At 37.3% G+C, this 19,165-nt stretch overlaps 1 protein-coding gene across 2 annotated transcripts in view; it reads right to left on the bottom strand.

Moving 5' to 3' along the window:
- The window catches only part of GMDS (GDP-mannose 4,6-dehydratase), a 388,807-nt gene that overhangs the window by 330,513 nt on the left and 39,129 nt on the right, over window positions 1–19,165 (bottom strand). For both annotated transcript variants that reach the window (XM_042869259.1, XM_042869258.1), the window contains exons 2-3: window positions 5,867–5,911; window positions 2,249–2,336 (exon numbers count right to left, since the gene is read on the bottom strand). In XM_042869259.1, the coding sequence (XP_042725193.1) occupies window positions 2,249–2,336; window positions 5,867–5,911 (133 nt within the window). The remainder of the gene's footprint in view (window positions 1–2,248; window positions 2,337–5,866; window positions 5,912–19,165) is intronic.

Below are 19,165 nucleotides of genomic sequence, written 5' to 3' on the forward strand. Positions count from 1 at the left end.
AGGCCAGACTTTAGGAGAAAATGCTCTGGAGATGATGCTGTTACAACAGGAGGCCCCAGATAGAAGACCTCTCTGAAATAACTGCTACTTCCTCCACTGTTTACATTTTCACATCCTTGAAAAAGAGGTCTTTCGGCTGTCATCTGCTAAGCAGAAAAGATCTACTAGAAACAGAGTTTATTTGGGGCAAATATTCATAAACAGATTAAATACCAACATCTTTGGGTAAGCACTGGTTGATACTGAAATTTTTCCAATCTAAAAGTCTCCTCAGCAAGCAGCAGCTAAAGGAACACATTTTTCCTTCTGTTTTTCTTTTGGGGGGATTCAGAGATTCTCTGTCTATGAAGATCACCTACATCCCATCCTGCAATGTGTAATCAGTTCATGGGAAGAACACAAGGCAAAAAGAAATTAGGTTTGTTCACACCAATCACTTTGCTTCCTCTATTACTGCCTGGAAACTCATTGTTTCAAACCAGTTGCCATAGAGCAGACTTTCCTGAGATTCCAAATCCCATTCTTTCTCCTTCAATTCATATGGCTACAGTTCCTCAGTTAAAGGAAAATGAGATAAGAAGTGGGGTGATATTTAAGGTCTGCTTTCTCTCTTTTCCAATTCTCAAATGCTTGTATACATATCTGCAATATACGTTATCTTCTCAAATGGCTTTCCACATTCATATCTTGTCCTCATAACATACAAACTCCTTTTTGATCTCTTTTGCCTGCTTTTACTTGGTAAGTCAAATTTAAATCACAGGACACAGTTCTTATGTTGTCCTCGTTGGAAACATAGGGTTGAGTATTCTTCAAGAAGATAGTTAAAGTAGCAATGTATAGTAAGCAGAAACTATTCACAGAAAATTCACTCATGTTCTTTAAAAATGAAAGACAAGCAAAGAATTAAGAGAAATCTAAAAGCTGCATTACATGTTACAGTTCAGTAAAGTTAGGCTCTGCTTCATTATGGTTCAAAAGACAAAATTTGCTGACAGCATGGAAATATTTAGAGGTAACACCTTAGACATTCAAGTTTCTTTAAGGCTGTTTCATTCTGCACAACTTTAGAAATATACAATGTGAAGAACTACATGTTCATTCAAAACACTTAATCCTCCAAACTCCTCCTGAACCAACCAACACTACTTCTTATCATTAACTGAAGAGTTAACATCTCCTTACAGTAAAATACCAAGAAATGGCACTAAAATGTAACCATTTCCAGATTATCATCAGTAGCAAAGTAACACAAACCACTGTCAGAAAGTTTCCAGCAACTTCCCAAGAGCAAATCCTTCAGGAAAAATACATAATCATTCCCATGGACGCAGACTTTAAAGGTCCAAGCATTCATCCAGTTGTAAACAGGAACTGATTACATTTTACTTATACTGTCATATAGGCTTTTCCAAACCCTCACCTACATCAGGCACAAAGAAGCTCATGAGAAAAAGAAACTGAGTGCAGAACATCCCTGTTGACAGAGTAGCTTAATATTTTACTCCTCTTAGAAAGACCACGCAATAAGGCTTCTGTTAAACCTGAATTCATCATCCTGATACAAACAAGTTGTTCTAGAAACATGCCATCCAACATGTGACCCTTTTACTATACAGTATTTCGTCCTATGCAAGTGGGACGGATTGCATGAAGGGAGGTCACAAACTAAATAGAAGAGAAAAGCAATTAATCCAAAAAACCTATTTAAGCATGAGATATCGTACTGTTGGTCATGTATAAAAGCCTATTTAAGTGCATCAAGAATGTACTGGTAAAAAAAAAAAAAGTTATAGATAACTGCCTTAAAAAAAAAAAAATCTGAGTGCTCTGAAACCCCAATGCTTTCAACCTCATAAGTATGTTTGGAGGGTCAGCCAATTTGTTATTGCCATGACTTAAAAACTATGTCAGTAATTATGAATAATAGAAAGCGCCTTCCTGTGCTTTTCACTTTTGCCTCTTGTTAACACATATCTATGCTTTTTCACACTTGGATCATAGAAAAGTCACTGATTTTCTGTGAGACAGCAGCTAACAGAAAAGGAAAGCTTAACTGTTCAGTTTTGGAGTGTTTATTTTTGTTCTTTTTTTAATAACTAATCCTAAGTCAAGTACAGCTTAATTGCATTAACTAATCATTATTTTTAAGTCAGAAGAAACAGATTCCCTTCCTGCTCCCAGGAACCTTTTTCCAGCAATAAGGAAACTAAAAAAGCATTAAATATTAAAAAAAAAAAAGTCTTACTTCCTTCAATGTGAGCCTGTGAGTTCTTATAGAGATGCTCAATCCGGCCTGTATTAAAAGAACTAGATCGACGAACAATTCCATGCACCTGGAGATTAAACATGGAAAAATACAAAAGGAAACAGTAAACATAAGAGGTGATTCAATTTTTAAAATATTCTCAACATTAATGCTTTAAGACAAAGGAGAGCCACCCTCTCTCTTTTCAGATACATGCACCTAGTCCCATCAGTGTCCCCATTGTTAAAGGCACACAATTATTCAATTTATAACAAAATACTTCATGATGTGCTCTGATGTTGTCATTTTAGTAGCCTCCAGTGTTTTCACCTTCTGCCTTGTTGACAACCCTGGCAGCCCAGGTACCCCATGTAGTGCAGAAAACACTAAGCTGATCTAGAGCATCACATGTCCTCGTAAATGAAACCCATCAATGTTAGCGGAGTTGGAGAAGCAATTAGTGGATCTCAAGATAATCACTGGTATTTGGTTACAAAGCAGCTTTTCCGGGGCCAAAGTTGATGGGCATGTAAAAAGCAACAGCAAAATTCAGCACCAGGGAAAGGAAAGACGTGGGCAGAAGAAAGAATAGCAGTAGCAAGGTCCAAAGATGCTTTAGAAAACAGCTGTTATTCACTTTCTGGTGACTTGGAAGAACAGACTGAACAGTCAGTCCTATTTTTTGTACCTTGTGAGTCAACGTTCTCAGATGGGTTACAAGACACACAAGCAACTCTAAGACTGAAACACTGGTTGGGAATTTCCCCTAACCAGCCACGATAAATAGGTTGGTGAAAAAGCAGCAGCTCTGACTAATGTTAAAAGAAAGGCCTGTTTGTGCCTAATACATTAGAGAAATTGTTCTGACACAGATTCTGTTTCCTCCTTATGTAAGATAGCCCCATGCCTACTGCCAAACTTCACGTTACCCTTGGTTAACAGCTACAGGAACTGTGCACAAGTGAAGTTAGCATCTGACTGCCCTCCCTTTCATACTGTACCGTATTTCAGAAAGTGAACACTTAAAACTTGACACATCCAACACCTCGTTAAGTTGGGCCACTTCACTCATTCACACTATCTTAAGTTGTGAGAATACACCAGCAAGAAAAGATGATAAGTTTTTGTTTTGTTGCACAGATAGCATGAGCTATTCTTATTTACACAGCAAGAAAATTTTTATTTTCACATAAAACACATTTTATTCCATCTTATGCCTGAAACTTAATGCCACATCAGAACGAGACCAGCTTTATGAACAACGTTTTGGCAATGAGGTCTGTAATTACTGCCAAAGAGCTTCATCCATACAACTTAGATAAATCTATAGCATCAACTTCCTTGCATAAAATCTCTATCACCCAGCTACACTACAGGCTTAAAATACCTTGTTCTAGCATCCAAATGTTGAGCACTCTATAACTGAGCAAGTTATCTACATCTTGAAGATCAATGGGGAAATTAGACACATCCATAAAAATTGATTCCTAAAGAATGTATGTATAAATGCAAGTTTTAAGGAACGCAGTTAAAATCCCTCTCAAAGTAATTTACATAACATTGCAGTTTCTAGGAACACATGGTTTATAGAGAAATACAAAAAATGGCAGCTCCATTATAATATAACTTCTGCAAATGATGTTGGTGATATTTTGGTTACTTAAATGAAACAGCTGTTCTGATGAGCAAGCTAATACTTCAGAAGAATTTGATACTTCAAAACTGTTAAGGAAGCTAAAAAGTATTCCACAATTGTTCTAGAAATATGAGACATTTCAGCCTAAAGCCTGATGAGAGACATCTGATCTCTCAATTACATGATTTAAGTCACCTTGAAGTTAAAGTCCACACAAAAAAATTGACTAAGTCAAACCCTGCCAGCTCAAAGATAAGAGTTCATGCTTGCAAGAGTTTTGTGTCACCTGAATGACTGTGATACCAATGCTTGACAATGAGATATATTAAATGCAATTACAACAAGACTTCAAAATATTTCCTAAAGTAAAACCAGAGGGCCTCATGCATCCATCAAAAACAGGAAAACCCAGAACCCCAGGGTTGTTTTTTTTTTGTTTGTTTGTTTCTTGTTTTCTTTTTAATTAAAGCCTTTCACTCCTTTTTCTGGTACACACATACAAAAGAAAGCAAGCCTGCCAAATGCTTAATCCATGATAGCAATATTACTGTAAATAATGATGAAAGATGCCATTGAGTGCACTGGACAGGTGAAACAAACTCTGCGACAAGCTAAAACATGTGCAGACTGGTAAATCTAGTTAAGAATGAAAGATCTGTGTTTTTCTCAATAGGACTTGATCTTTAGGTAGATCGCAATTAAAACAAGTCACTTTTACTCCAGTGTTCAATTATTCGGGAACAGAGGTCCTTTACTGTGTTCCTAGCTCAGAATTTAAGTAGATGGAGATTTGAGGAACAGAAATGAAGAATCCTGTGCAATCTTTCTGCAATGGAAAGGGCCCATGCATTTCCACATGGAGTCCATAATATTTACTTTTAGCTGCAGCTAGCAGTTCCCAATTTCACTGTGGACTAAGAAACACATACTTTTACCTGGGAGACAGTAGAAGCAACCAGAATAATTCTCTTTCCCCAAGTAGAATGAAGAAATTGCAAAATTCATCAGTTTACAACACTGAAAAACCACACCAGTAAGTAGATCAATCAACAAAGTAGTAGGAGGAATGCAGTGAGAAAAAAAAAAAAAGAGACTAACCACGTGCAAAAGCATGCAAAGTGCAAACCTGATGAGAACAGACTTCTTACCAAGCTATAAAACAGTGTTCTAAAGTAATGTTCTAAGTAATAAGCCAGTGTTGTAGAACGTGTGTTAAATTTTATTGAGCCAGGAAAGGCACTGTGAAGAGATTCATTTGATCATTCATTTCCTTCCTTTTTCTTCCACTGACATTCCTTCTGGAGGAATCTTTCAAGACTAATATGGTGAACCATCAGACAAACCCACAGGAATGTGATTGTTATATTGGTGGTCCACAAAAAAAAATAATAATTGTAATTTAGCTAAAGTTACGCAGAAAAAGAATCTAATTTTGTTTTATTTTAAAAAGATAAATAACGTATAATAAGTAAAAATATAATGAATCCAGGAAAAGCGAGTGGAAAGTTACACTACAGAAAGCCTAAAGTTGTTTGGCTTTTCTTTTTTTTTTTTTTTGCTTAAAAACAAAGAAAGGAAAATACAACGTTTTCATTGAAGTACAACTGCTGAAGAGGGCCTTTTGTGTCAAGAGTGAAAAAAAGAGATCCTCATTCCTTTCTGTGGTACACTGCATCATAAATTATTCCTTAATTCCTTACAGTTTTGGCTTGCACAGGTTGTTGCTTATCTGAGCTGGCGGGAAACACGCTAAGCAGATATACCCCAAGGAGAAGAGGGAATCCACCAGTGGACATTAGATGATAAATAGTACAATAAGCTGGCGTGATTACAGGCCATGTTGCACATTCCTCTCTGGAGTTTTGATTTGTTATCTAGGGTTGAGTGGAAAACATACACAGAGAAGGACAGAAGCAAAGGAAGCTAGAACTGCAGCATCCAAGTGATTCCATCAGGCTGCAGTCAGTCACTGAGTCACTCACCTCATAGCCTTTTTCCAGCAGGAACTCAGCCAAGTACGATCCATCCTGGGAAGAGTAAGATATAGGAAAACGTTAGAAACACAGTGAATGGGCCTGGGAGATTTGGACTGGTTATGGTCCCAAAAAAGGAAGAAAAAATTTTTGCAATGAGTTGGGGTAGCAAGCATATGCTTTGACTTCTCCAGATTTATGCACTGACCTGGAATACTATGGATGCTTTTTGGTTAATTTTAGACTAAGACACAGTATATTTTAAGATAACTTGCTTACAAACACTGGTTCAGAACTCCTGTCTCCATAATGGAACTTGGAAAGAGATTCAAAAGTGTCTAGGGACATCTTTCCAAAATATCTTAACCGCAGTTATTGAATTTGAACTATTTCGGAAATAGGGAAGGAAAAACATTCTAAAAAAGCTTAGCACACTAACAGGACCAATAAGTTTCTGTAGCATCATGTCTCATTTGCATCTCTGCTCGCAGAAGGAGTGAGTGCAACAATCTAAAAGCAGTAATAATTCTGCCTGTTGATTGAGTTTTTCAAAAACATCCCTAGCACATCCTATATTTATACTACAGCATACAGGCCATCTTTACAGTCTGTATATCATTGAGGGTTGAGAGGGCTCCTCTTCTCCTCCTTTTAAATCCTTGTCAAGCTCATATTACTAAACTAACACAAAACAAATACTTCAGAACATATGCTAGTGTGTGTTTTCCTGAAATAAAATGATTTTCCTAACATCACTATTGCCAGGATTACAAATACACTAAGTCAGTATCCTTATAAATCTGTACGTAACACTGCAAAAGTCCAACAGAGCTCATCCATCTGGAATGAGTACTAACCAGCACAGTGAATAATAATCTAAGATCATTCCAGAGTCAACTGACTTGCTTCAGGAATACCACAAAAACATGGAACACCACCTTGACTCAAATGCTTAAGCTATATTACGTGTGTTTGCCTTGACATGATCCTGGCCAGAAAAACTAAAGTAAGAAACTGAACACATCTCTTTGGCCTTCTGTTTTAAGCCATGTTTCTAGAGAACTCCTCTCTCACTCTACATTAAACCAACTTTCCACATCTCAAGACAGCCTAAAGAGAACAACACAGCAAAGTAACAAAGTTGAGATGCTCTGGGAGGCCATAAAGCAGCATGATGGCCAGTGAAGAGTGCTAATCAGATCATTGTTATATTGATGATATGATATATCAAAATCATGCCTAAATTTATGCATAGTAGTAGGGGGTACTACCATGTTTAAATTTCCAGTATAAAAAAAATTAACGCCGTTACGGTGCAAATGTTTCATCATCTTCTACAGTCTAGAAGATCTTGAAACCATGACTCAGTTTACACATTTTGCCTACTATATGTACAATATGCAGGTGCTTAACAGTTTTCAGTAACCATAACCAGAACAGTCAGACTAGGGAGCATGACAAGCCATGTTTGCCAAGGAATCATGGGAATAGTGTGTGCTTCCGTCCATCACTCAGAGCAAGATCCCACTGAGGGGAGAAACTAATATGCAATGGAAACATCAGAGAAATATGGGAGTAAGGGCAGACATTTTTAATATAGCTGTCTCTTTCAATAGTAATTTGCTTAGGATTTAGCAGAGGTGGATCAGGAAACTCCACAAAACCCCTTAGTTACACATCCAAGTAAATAAAACAAAATACATGAAAAGGAGGAGAAAGTAGGAAACACTGAATGGAAAGGAGATGAAAAAAGACAGGCTGTGACTACTTAGAAAGTTGACGTATAACAGACTTGACTAGGATTGAACCCTGTCAATAAGGTCCTGTTCTTCTCACCCAGGCTGTTGCTCAAACTTTCCAAACACACTGGAACATTTTGAACTAGCAGTGGCATTTGCTTCCTCCCTGCTTCCTTTCCAGGTCCATCAAGTGATAGGGCAGGGCTTCACAATGAGTGGGAAACAGGCAGCAAGTGTGAAAGCTACTGGTTTCTGGCTCTAGCACAGCGCAGCTGATTTACTGCCTGCTAATGGCACACAATGCAGACTCAGGCAGTCCTGCACTATGATACAGTATCACATCTTTCATGTTTACCTTCCTTTTCAGTATAGCAGCTGTCAGTGAGAATGGTAATCAGAATTGCAATTGAAGTGTTCAAGAGTTTGCAGCCTGTAAGGATTGCACGGTTCTAATCTTTTCTTAGTAGTATCAACAAACAAAGAATATAAAGCAACCTCTCTGAAGTGGTTTAAATCTATATTACGAATATAAATTCTATTATTAAAACTACTGATTTCCATTCAGCAAAGACAGAGCTTTCATGGTTCAGGAATCACTAAACAAGGAAAGGAACACAAAGGGAAGTAGGTATTTAGCAAAAATGCCCAATTTTTGTTAGTTAGGGCTCTTCCCTTCAAGTCATGTGCTGGCAACCACATCCATCCCCATTATGCCTCAAAGTAGGAATAGGCCTCCATTTCAAAGAAAGAAAATAGGCTATGAAATGCTGTTAAGCAGGATTATAATGAGAACTGACTCCACACAGACATTCCAAACCATCTTAAATAGTCAACATTTTAACAACAGTGCCTCAGCAGAAATGGTTCCTCATAACACACTGACATATCACTGCTTGAAGAATCACTTCATCATCCTCAGCCAAAGTAGCTTGAAAGCATATACAAAGAATGATACTTAGTTGTCTTCCAATACTCAGCAGTAAATTTCCAACTGCAGCTGTCTTATGTGTCTGTAAAACTCCAGACAAAAGAAAATAGTCACATAAACTAGAGAGAGAACTATAGGATGCAATATTTTATTCTTAATACAGTAGTTAATGTCAAGAATTTCAATAAAATTTGATGTGCTGTCAAAGAAAACCTTTTTCCAACAGAGCAAAGAAATTGAGACATAAAAGAGTTAGAGTCTTGCCACAAACATCTAGAATAAAAAGTATCATGTTTAACTTGATCTATGAGCAGAGAACAGGATCGTTTATACAGAAAAGAATTTATACAGAAAGGAAAACTGGAAATCAGTGGAATTAAATAGCCTGTTTGACAATCCAAGTCTCCTTTATCTTGTGCTGTTCTGTTCTGGGAAATTTCATTTGCACAAATAGGCTAATTTCAGATTTATAGTAGCACATTTAAGGTAAGGCCATATATGAGCAATCCAAGCGCACAGTATCATCCTCCTCTTCCTTTGAGACAACCAGTTCTGATATCCTCCCACATTGCTACTGGACACCAGAACTAAATTACACATCCTACCTGAACATTAGTAAACTAGGGAAGAGGAATCCTCCTTTCTTACAGCTCCTTTCTGCTAAAGAAAGAAGAAAGTATCACATGGATGAACAAACAGGAGAAGACAGACCAGGAGTAAACTGAATGCAGTTCTTATTACAATTCCTCAAATTCTGTGGGAAAGTACACTGAATTTCTTTTTTCAGAAGGAAAGGAAAGAATCAAAAACCTGATAGAAGCTATGCAAGTATATTATAACCATAACACAGAGAAGTCTCTCAGAAGAGTGTAGGAGAAAAGCATAAACAGTTCAGAAGCATCTCCAGAACGAAGTGACATCTCTCATAAACTTACAATTTTAAGACAAAGCCACGCAAAGCACTGCAATCTTGCTGCAAGATGCCTGAAGAAGCCATCCACCAACAGCCCAGCTCTCTACTTTTCTGACACACAGATCCTGATACCACCCAGAACTCCCAAACATGGCTCCAACCCACACGAGGCACAGCCAAAAAACATCACCTGAGCAATACAGCAAGAATGACCATTGTGTTTTCCTCTTGTGTCTTCCCATCTGCAAACACAGTGCCAATAAAGCCTGAAAACATTAAACACAACTGCAGTCAGATGCAGTATTTGAGGGAGGTTTGGCTTTTTGAGTGGGGATATTTTCAAGCTAGATATGTAGGATGAACATCTGTCCTTTTGCTATAGGCTTATTGTTCTGCTTTGTATTTTTATGCAGCTCCTACATGTAATGGATACAGTTTTCAGACATCATTATTCCTTTGGAAAAAAAGTACCATAATTTTCCACATAAACAAGAGACCAAAGTTGGTTCTGTTTATAAAATGCAAACTTGAGAAAACTATTCCCATAGCCTCAGGAGTAGCAGTATAAAGGTGAGCTTATGGTATTTCAAAATATAGATGGAGTAAATTATCAGTGTCATTCATAAGAGTCAAACTCTGAACTGCAAGCTGTAGCTGTGTTCTGAAGTCCAATTTGGGTAGGCTTTCATTAGCTTGTTTGGGGGAAGAAGTAGAGAAGAGATGTACGATAAAGGGATCTGTAACAACACCACCACCAATGCGCTGTCACAATTTTCCTTTATCCTGGTTTAAAAGGATAACGTGCACTTCTGCTAAAAAACACAGAACTGGTTCCACTAGTATCGCTTCACAATAAGGAGTTTCTTCATCAAATTATAAAACCTTTGCATAACTATAGGCTATTTCAGTGTCTTAACTTGGACTGTGGAGGCAGATCCTTTGGAGCAAGAAGCATACACCACTCTAAAGCAACATCGAAATGATTTCAGTAACAGTTACTAACTTCTTTTTTTTTTATGGCATGACATTAACTTTCTTCCAAAAAAAGAAATCCGAAAGAGTAGTACCGTGTGCTGTTATTTCTGCTGAAAAATGCATACTTCTAATCGTTTTCAATGATTTATGGGGGAAACAGGTATTTTGTGCAGCTACTATAAACAGAACACTGCTGCACTTTGTCTCAAGCCTTCAAGGCAGTATTTGAGGCAAAGCATTACAGTGTGCATACAAAAAAAAAAAATGTACCATACTGAAAAAAGGAAGAATTATGAACTCTGAAGTTCTTAACTGATTTATTAAAGCTGCCACCCTACAAATGCAGTAGTTATTTTGCTATATAGATTTGTATTGTGGCCAAAGTAAGAACAGGAAAACAAGTGTCCTTTTGTTCTTGCAGTCCAAAGGTTAAAAAATTTTTGTTTTAAAACATTCCTCACAACTGAAGTTCTTTTTGTGGTGCATTAAATGCAGTACTGGAATACGAGAAAGAGTTATCATTAGCAACAACAGAAGTGCTTAATGACATTCCTCTGCCCTTCTTCACTTAGGAGCCATTTAAAAGGAAACTAAGTAGCTTGGAAAAGCGAATCACTGTGTTATTTCCACATCTGAGCTCCTGCCTTCACACAACTATTCCACTGGTAAACTATTAAGTTATACTAAGGACTGTAACTGCAGTTACATATAGCAGCAAAAGGTGATTCATTCTTTCTTCTTTCCTCCCTCCACAGTTATCTTTACACAGAACAGTGCAACTCACATCAATATTTATAGCTATTTTACCATGAACATGAGCATAGACAATGCCTGAAAGAATTACTGCTCTGTTCTAAAGGCAGTGTGAGCAGACTAAGTTTGTGTAATTAGAACTGCCCTTCACAGTTAGGAGTTCTGGCTTAAAATTAAGCTAACAGTAGCAAGGTAGGGAAGTGCAATACTGCTTATTTAAATGTTGATACTCTCAATAAAATCAGATTATACTCTACAATATCAAATAGCTTGCAGCTAGCATACAAGAATCAGTGCAAAATAAATTACACCAAACCAATTACACTTTTTTTGTGATTGCAAGAACCTGTGACACCTGATATCTTATTTCTAAACATTCACCACAAATTTCCCAGTGAAGACAGTTGGGTGCTTGACAGGTTTATCTACCCCAAAAGCTCTCAACTATTCAGGTACTCAAAACTAACTACTAGCTTTAAAATATACTTCAAAGAATTTTTTATGTTAATAAAGAGGAAAAGTATTAGTAAAAAGGCTTTTAAAGAAGCTTTTCCTGAACGCGTGTAATAAGCCATACTGCATTACATCTTCAGATGTGTGCAGCATACTAATGAAATAAACCAGCTATAAGCTCTAAATTTGAGATAAATCTAGTTATGCTTTTCTCTCTTACTAGTGAAACCTCAGGGAGCAGAAGAATGCGTCCAATAACTCTATAAACATGGAAACAAATCATATGGACAACAACCCACAAGAAAATAAAAACCTCTACTTTGTGTTTGTAATGGGGAAACCTGCAACAGCTTTAACAGCCACAAGATGGTTATTTCACCCATTCTTATTTCCTCCTGCTTTCAAATAACTGTGGGTATCAGATGGTCTTTTACCATTCCAAAACAGTAGCAGCATTTCCAAATCGCAGGAGACATGAGCTTTCTATCCATGCCCATCCTCTCGCACTCGGACAAATCCATCAGCTCATTCCATGACTAACTGCTGCAGCCGACTCAGGGAACCCTCCCAGTCTGCAATAAATGCTAACCGTAAACCAGGACACGGCACTACTCAGCGGAAACCCAAACAAGCAGACCTGTTCTCTGTGCAGAGCAAATTAAACAGTAAACACAGAACTATGATGGGCATGTTCTCAGAAGAACAAAGTTGGCCTTCCATTTAAAAAAAAGAAAAGCCAAGATGTGTTGCTGTAGCAAAAAAGTAATCTGTAGAGCCTTGAAAGTTTTGGAAGAAATACAGTGCCTGTTATGTTCAAATCAGATGACTAGTTTTGTCAAGTGACACAAGGAGGAAAAGGTGAAATCTTTAGTCATGATCTTAATACTTCATCTTTACTAACCCTGAAATGAATACCATTGCAAAAGCAGCTAACATCACTATTATTGCAACTCGAGAGGAGGCCACCTGAACCCATGTGCACAGCTCCACACAATATCAAAAGAATCTTATTTCTAGACAGGATTGCTTATTCTCCCTCGCAGCCTAATACAGCACTTTCACCGCTGTATCATCATCCTCCTGTGCTGATAATCCAGTAAGCCAACAGCACCTGAGCTTACATGACTTCAAATTTAGCCTAAGATATTTTCTTTGTATTCCCTACAAAATGATTATTTCTTCAGAAAAAATAAATAAATAAATATCACACCTGTATCTTGTTTGCATGAGACCAAAACTTAATGAGGTGTAGATGTACATACATGTGGAGAAAGGTTTCATATTCATTGTTCCATACTTAAGAGCTTTAAATAAGAACACAGCAATTAAACCCTAAATACGATTTACTTAAACAATAAAAGGAAAGCACATTTCAATTGCAATTGAGAAGCAATGCACATTAAGCTAACTTCAACTTTCTTCAGTGTTTGCACAGTCAGAAATTTGGAAATGCAATCTGGAAAGCTGAGCTGGTATTCCTGAGCTTTAGCAGTTCTCAGTCTTGCAATACTTGCTTGGATTGAGTGCAGGCAATCACCTTGCATAGCACACCAAATGAATAAAGCAGTATAGTCAAGGATGATATCAGCACAGCAGTAACGTACTCTGAAAGTCACAGGAGCAACCATTCTGTTTCCTGGATATTTGAAGTCCTGGGACAAAACACTTTGTGTTACAATTGATCATCCACTCTCCAGCATTGCTTCTTCCCCACAATGGAAGCTCGGTTTTTAATGGGCTGGCATCCACTCAACTACAGCTACATTTTTAGGAATTCTGCTTGTTCATGCAATTCCCATCATTTCAAGATTCTCACTTTTTCAAATCTTGAGCAATAAAGGTCTTCAAAAGGTCATTCCCAACACTAAGGAGATCTTTATGAACATCCCAAGTGCTTTACAGACATACTTTTCTTTCTAGAAATCTAGGCTGCTCAGACTTCTTGTTCTAACAAGAATGGACACAGGAAGAATTTAAAATCCTTACACCCGCCACGTCAACAACTCAAAATGGCTAAACTTCTTGATACATTCACAATGGGGAGAGCATTTTTAAATAACTCACTTTACAGGATTATTACTGTCAATTTCTCTCCGCACAATAGGAGAGTTCTTAGGAAGTTGCTCCTTACTCTCCTCTCTACACACATTCTCGTCACCCAAAACAGAGACATGCTAAGAACACATGTTGGCCCGAAAGTAATATCTCCTATTTATTTCCACATAAACTACAACAGATTCAAAGAACACACTAACACTATTCAATTAAATTCTCAGTTACAAAGCAGCGTTTTTCACTGTAGTCACCACCACTAGCTACGCATTTTCACCAGCGATGAACAGCCTATGTGCTACACTGATAATTGTACAGTTCTACTAAAAACTTGTCTTTCACATCACCATCACTACTGCTGAAATGCACCACCCACCTCCTCAATATGCTCACACCCACCGCTCTCCTTCTATAAACATTCACTAAGCATCAATGAATGCCATTTTTTTCCCCACACGGAAGAATCCAATGACACACCTTTGCAACATACGTGCTTCCGTATCAGACACCATTCTTTCAGTCTGCCCCTCTGCTGCCCTCTGTCATGTTGCAATAAAAAGTAACAGAACATTGGGAAGGTTCAACATCTACTGCCGTACCACCAACATCTGCCTCTGACACTGTGGGCCAACACCACAAAATAGGAGGCACTATGCTTTGAGCCTTAAATTCATAGAGCTATGCTTTAGTTGAATGACAAAAACGCACACAGAAATGATAGGGATCTTAAAATGACTTGCTCTTCCTGGGCCTTCCAAAACCACGGTCCTCACAAAACCTTTTGATATTATTAGTCAAGTCAAAGGAACACAGTCTACAAATTGAACAGAATGCTTTTAAACACTTTTTTTCAAAGACAACACTCAATGGAAATCCTTATATTGCCAAACATTTTTTACTACACTCGAAAGCAGCTTCATTTTGTCAGATATTTTCGAGCAAAAGGCTAGATATGGTCTTTTGGGGTTTTCTTTTTCATATAGTCTAGGATTTTTCCCCCCCACAAAATATGACCTATTGTAAATAAAGGAAATACATAACCACAGTAAATCTTGCTCAATTGTCTAAGCTACCGTTGAATGGAACTACTAATTCAGGCAGTGCAGCCTTCTTCAGTAATCAATGACAGCTCAAAGCAAATGTCTAACTCTACCGTAAAAACAGCGATAGCAAAAGCATTCGCTAAAATTTGATTGAAACTGGACATTAGATCTGGCACTTCTATTCCACAAGGCTACGTGTATTAACTTCAATCAAGTGCTCAGATACCACATGAACCAAGCTTCCTAGTGGCAAGAAGCCAAGCAGGATAAGAATTATCTAGGTGATAGACCGCAAAGGGATGCAGTGTTTTTTCAGAGAAGGTTGGTGAAGGTCATCCTTATATTTACAGATACTGTACAATGCTTGCGTACCCAGCTTCACAGTTTCCCCTTGTCAACTTAGAAAGGGAAAAAAACCACAGTTCCATTAACTGCCAAGGCCCTTGTCTAAAGGGAACTAGAAAAGGAAAGTGAGCAATCATGTTTGTTTATCCTATCTGTCAGGAACAGGATTTGGAATAGGCAACTACTACAGCATTGCCAACGAAATACCTATTCCTTCAATTCATAGAATATCGAGTCACCTACAGTCCGAGTTAGCAAATCACCCCTTGTATCAGGCCTCAAGCAGTTATCAAAAATTCTTCTAGCTAGCTAGTCCACAGTTCCTTCACAAACAGCCTACTTATCACAAGTAGGGCAAAGCTATAATCAAGGTAAAGTCACTCTATAGTCTAAGTATTTCCACATCCATTTTATTCCAATAAATTATGCAATTTTGCGTAGATCTCTAAGAGCAGAGGAACTGTTTAAACTTTCATAAAGGAGTCTTTAAGAAGCATCAAAACAAATTACTTTAAAAAGCTCATCACAAGCATTTCTTCGACTTCCTTCGTTTGCTGCTCCACCAAAACCTGAGACTAGTTAATTTTACTGACTTTACAAACTGTGGAGAAATTGAGTACATAGGACACATTTTAGTCATTTTTGTCTGCGTTCACAGCAATTTCCTCTAATCTCAAGGTTTCTTAGCAGTTCATTTGAATCACTCTGTGCCCTAGAAACTACAGGAAATACTACAGAATCCTCCCTGTCCCACTTTGCAGACTGTTCTGTCACATTTATTCCTAGCTGAGTTAACAACAGTATATCAAACCAAATACCATCGTTTCACAATATTACCAGCCCACAGTTTAGAAAAATTATTTAGTTTAATTGCCAAGTTATGCGAGGTTATATTTTAACTGAACAAACATATCCACCTACAAAAAGTCAAATATGAAGAAAACATTATCTAGTTTTTATCACAAGCTTTGTTTGTTAAGAAACTTACAATTTCCATACTCAGGATAAGAGATCTTTACTGGTTTTGTTAAATATCAAGTATAAAGGAGAAAGTAAAGTGCAAGAGTACCTCCTTTACCAAAATGTGAGAAATGAAAATAGCTCAGTTCTACTCAATCCTCCTAGAAAATGCTGACTCCGTGACTTCACACCAGCAGGCATTTTGGAAGTTACATGATTTATCACATCTCTGAAAGAAACCTACAACAAACTGTTTTCAGGTAATGGTCAAATCAGTCTCCAGAATCTAAGGCATCACACCTAACTCCCTTTTCTGCCCTCTTTCAGTGGCTGATCTCACTGCCTCACTCACTCATTCTCTCAGAGTTGTGATCAGTACTGCAGTCATCTATGAGATTTGTGTATTGCTTTCTCCAAAGTTACTGGGAGAGGACTAGCAAATGCTAAGCTCATTGCTCTCCAGCTGACATGTAGGAAGGGTGAAACTGCAACAGCTTTGTATGTGATTTTAGATAATTATTTATGCTTAATGCATTTCATAGCATACCAGGACGCCAAGCTATATTTTTCTCAGTATTCCCACACATACATACAGTATATTAAAGAGACCTGTACCTAGACAGTAGAAAGTATTTCACACTATTTTGTAAGAAGAGTTTCTTTAACACAAAACATTGTGTATTTACACAAAAACTAGTAGCTAGCCATAGCAATAGCTTCTCATATGGCACCAGGAATCACTTGCACACAAACATTTCACACATAAGGTCAACTTACAATTTCTAACTTACTCTCCATTTAGTTTTCATCCACAGGCACAGAAACAAGTGGAAGTACTCCTCTCTGGAACAGCCTATACAGCTCAATTGTTTCATTATTGATTCATTAATGCATAATCCAAACCATTTCATAGTACTATCTTGATTTCTTCCTCTTTCATCAAACCTAGTGATTCATAAGCAATGACTTCATTTACATTTAACTATTCTGATAGCAGTTGGAGAGACATTCACTACAACAAAACTCAACAGTCATAATGACCTTTTGTAGAACGTGATCAGGAATGAAGAAGGAACAAAGGATTAGCAGTCACAGCTGCCCAAAGGAGAAAAAAGAGCGCCTCTTGCACTCCATTTCACTATGTTCTCTACCTCCAAGTATTCATGCCCTCCCAAAAAAGTCTTAAGCAGCAAGATTAATTTCTATGCAAGTACCCCATTTACAGTCTTGAGGAAAGCATCCTACAATGCAACTAGCCAGAGGAGCAGTGCAAGATATAAAAAGGAATCTTTTTTTTTTTTTCCAACAGATAGCATGGCTGAGTAAAACAAATTACTCCTGCTGATGTCATGCAGTTAAAATTCAATTACACAGTCTTGTCTTTTCAACAGTTTTTGTGTCATTCTACAGAAAAGAACTAAAACTCTCATGATGTTGTCATAACAAAAGGCAAAGACCTAATTATACTGACCTTTTTTTAGTATAAAACACACAAAGAGCAGTCCTACGTGCCTTGACTTTTGCCTCTTGGCATCACTTGAATTCCTCCAAGCAACTTGATTTTGATTTTAAGTAACATTTTATTTCCCACCTCCAAGTGTAAAATGAATACTAAGCATGAGCTTGCTATAGTATTTAAGGGTATTTCATAACCAGTGTATGCAAACAGTCCAGAAAGCATAGCAGGAAAAGTTATTACCATTTATACGCAAATGCATGTCTCAGAAGAAACAGGCAACAATACCCTGCTAAGGAAGGGATGCAATACATTTTTTTTTTTTACTGAAATTCAGGGGAAAAAAGGCTTCATAGGAAAATGAAAAGGCTACAAAAGGTAGTATACCACTCACCAGTCTCTATGGGACATGGCTCACTCAGACTGTTAAGCTAGCTGACCCTTGACAGTGTTTTATGTGAGGACTTTTAATTAATTCACAGGTCTGATTATTTTACTGACAATAGTAATATTTTATAGATAGAGCATGAGAAGACAGACAGACCTATGAGTAGCCTAGTCAGAGAGCAGCACTAAATCAACTGAAAGGCTCTGAAAGAAACCTTCAGCTTCCCTGTCAGCAGTCATTGAGTACATTGTAGAACAGTTGGCAAGATGTTCAATTGCATCTCATCGCTTCTTTCTTTGGCTTTCTCTTTATAAGAAATATTTCCTCCTGATATCACCAGATGCACAGTAACTAGGCTAAAAAAAAAAAAACAACTAAGTTTGCTTTCTAATGCAATCCTCCCACATCTTTTTCCCATCTGGAGTTCAAGCCTATGCAGGAATATTGCAACATAGGCTTTTCATCATTATTCTTCAAGAAAAGCTTTAAAAAAAACCCCATAATTTATTATTTTCCTTGTAGCATACTACGTGTGCCACTGAACAGTACATTTCTTATGTCTAGAATGAGGCCTTTAATAAGTTTTTTTTTTATTGTGCACAAAAATGCTACAAGTTATTAGAAAAGGAATACAGAAGTTCAAGACCCCTGGATGCTAAATTGGAATGCCTTATTCTTAGAACTTTTCTAATTCCCTAAGCTTCAGAGAATCTTTTTTCCACAGTAAGTTGTGTAATACAGTGAATTATGGGAAAAAATAGTAGTATAATACTATTCCACTTTCTTTTGTATATTCTCTACAATATGTACTTCACAGGAAAAAAAGAGCAAGAGTTTATATTGCATGCTAAATGAATGCTAGTTTCCTTTGGAAAAAAAAAAAAAAAACCTACCTTAAATTGCCATCAAAATTTCTAGAAACTGAGAGCCATGGAACTTCTTTACACATATCTCCAAAAGGAAGACTATATAGATCAGTCACTTCTATCACTCTGGGAAACAATCCTGGTGCTTTAATTCAGTTACACCTCCCAAAGCTGCTATGAAGGGTAGAAAATAACTCTAGAAACCTTTGGGATTATCAAGTTCTACAATCAGATCCATGTTTTTTACTGATCTGTGAGCTGTAGATTCACAAATCATCTCTACTATTGCAAATTCTTTGAGTAAAATAACTACGACAAGCACGTTTGCATTATTTACTGCAGCTACAGTATTTTCATACTCCAGTTGCTTGAAGCAGGAGGTTTGTGCACATATCAAACAGCCAACAAGTAACATATTCATTTCAATGATGTAACTA

The sequence above is a fragment of the Lagopus leucura genome, unplaced genomic scaffold, assembly GCF_019238085.1.
Source record: "Lagopus leucura isolate 7727_CA_CO unplaced genomic scaffold, USGS_WTPT01 Super-Scaffold_100002, whole genome shotgun sequence".
Lineage (NCBI taxonomy): Eukaryota > Metazoa > Chordata > Aves > Galliformes > Phasianidae > Lagopus > Lagopus leucura.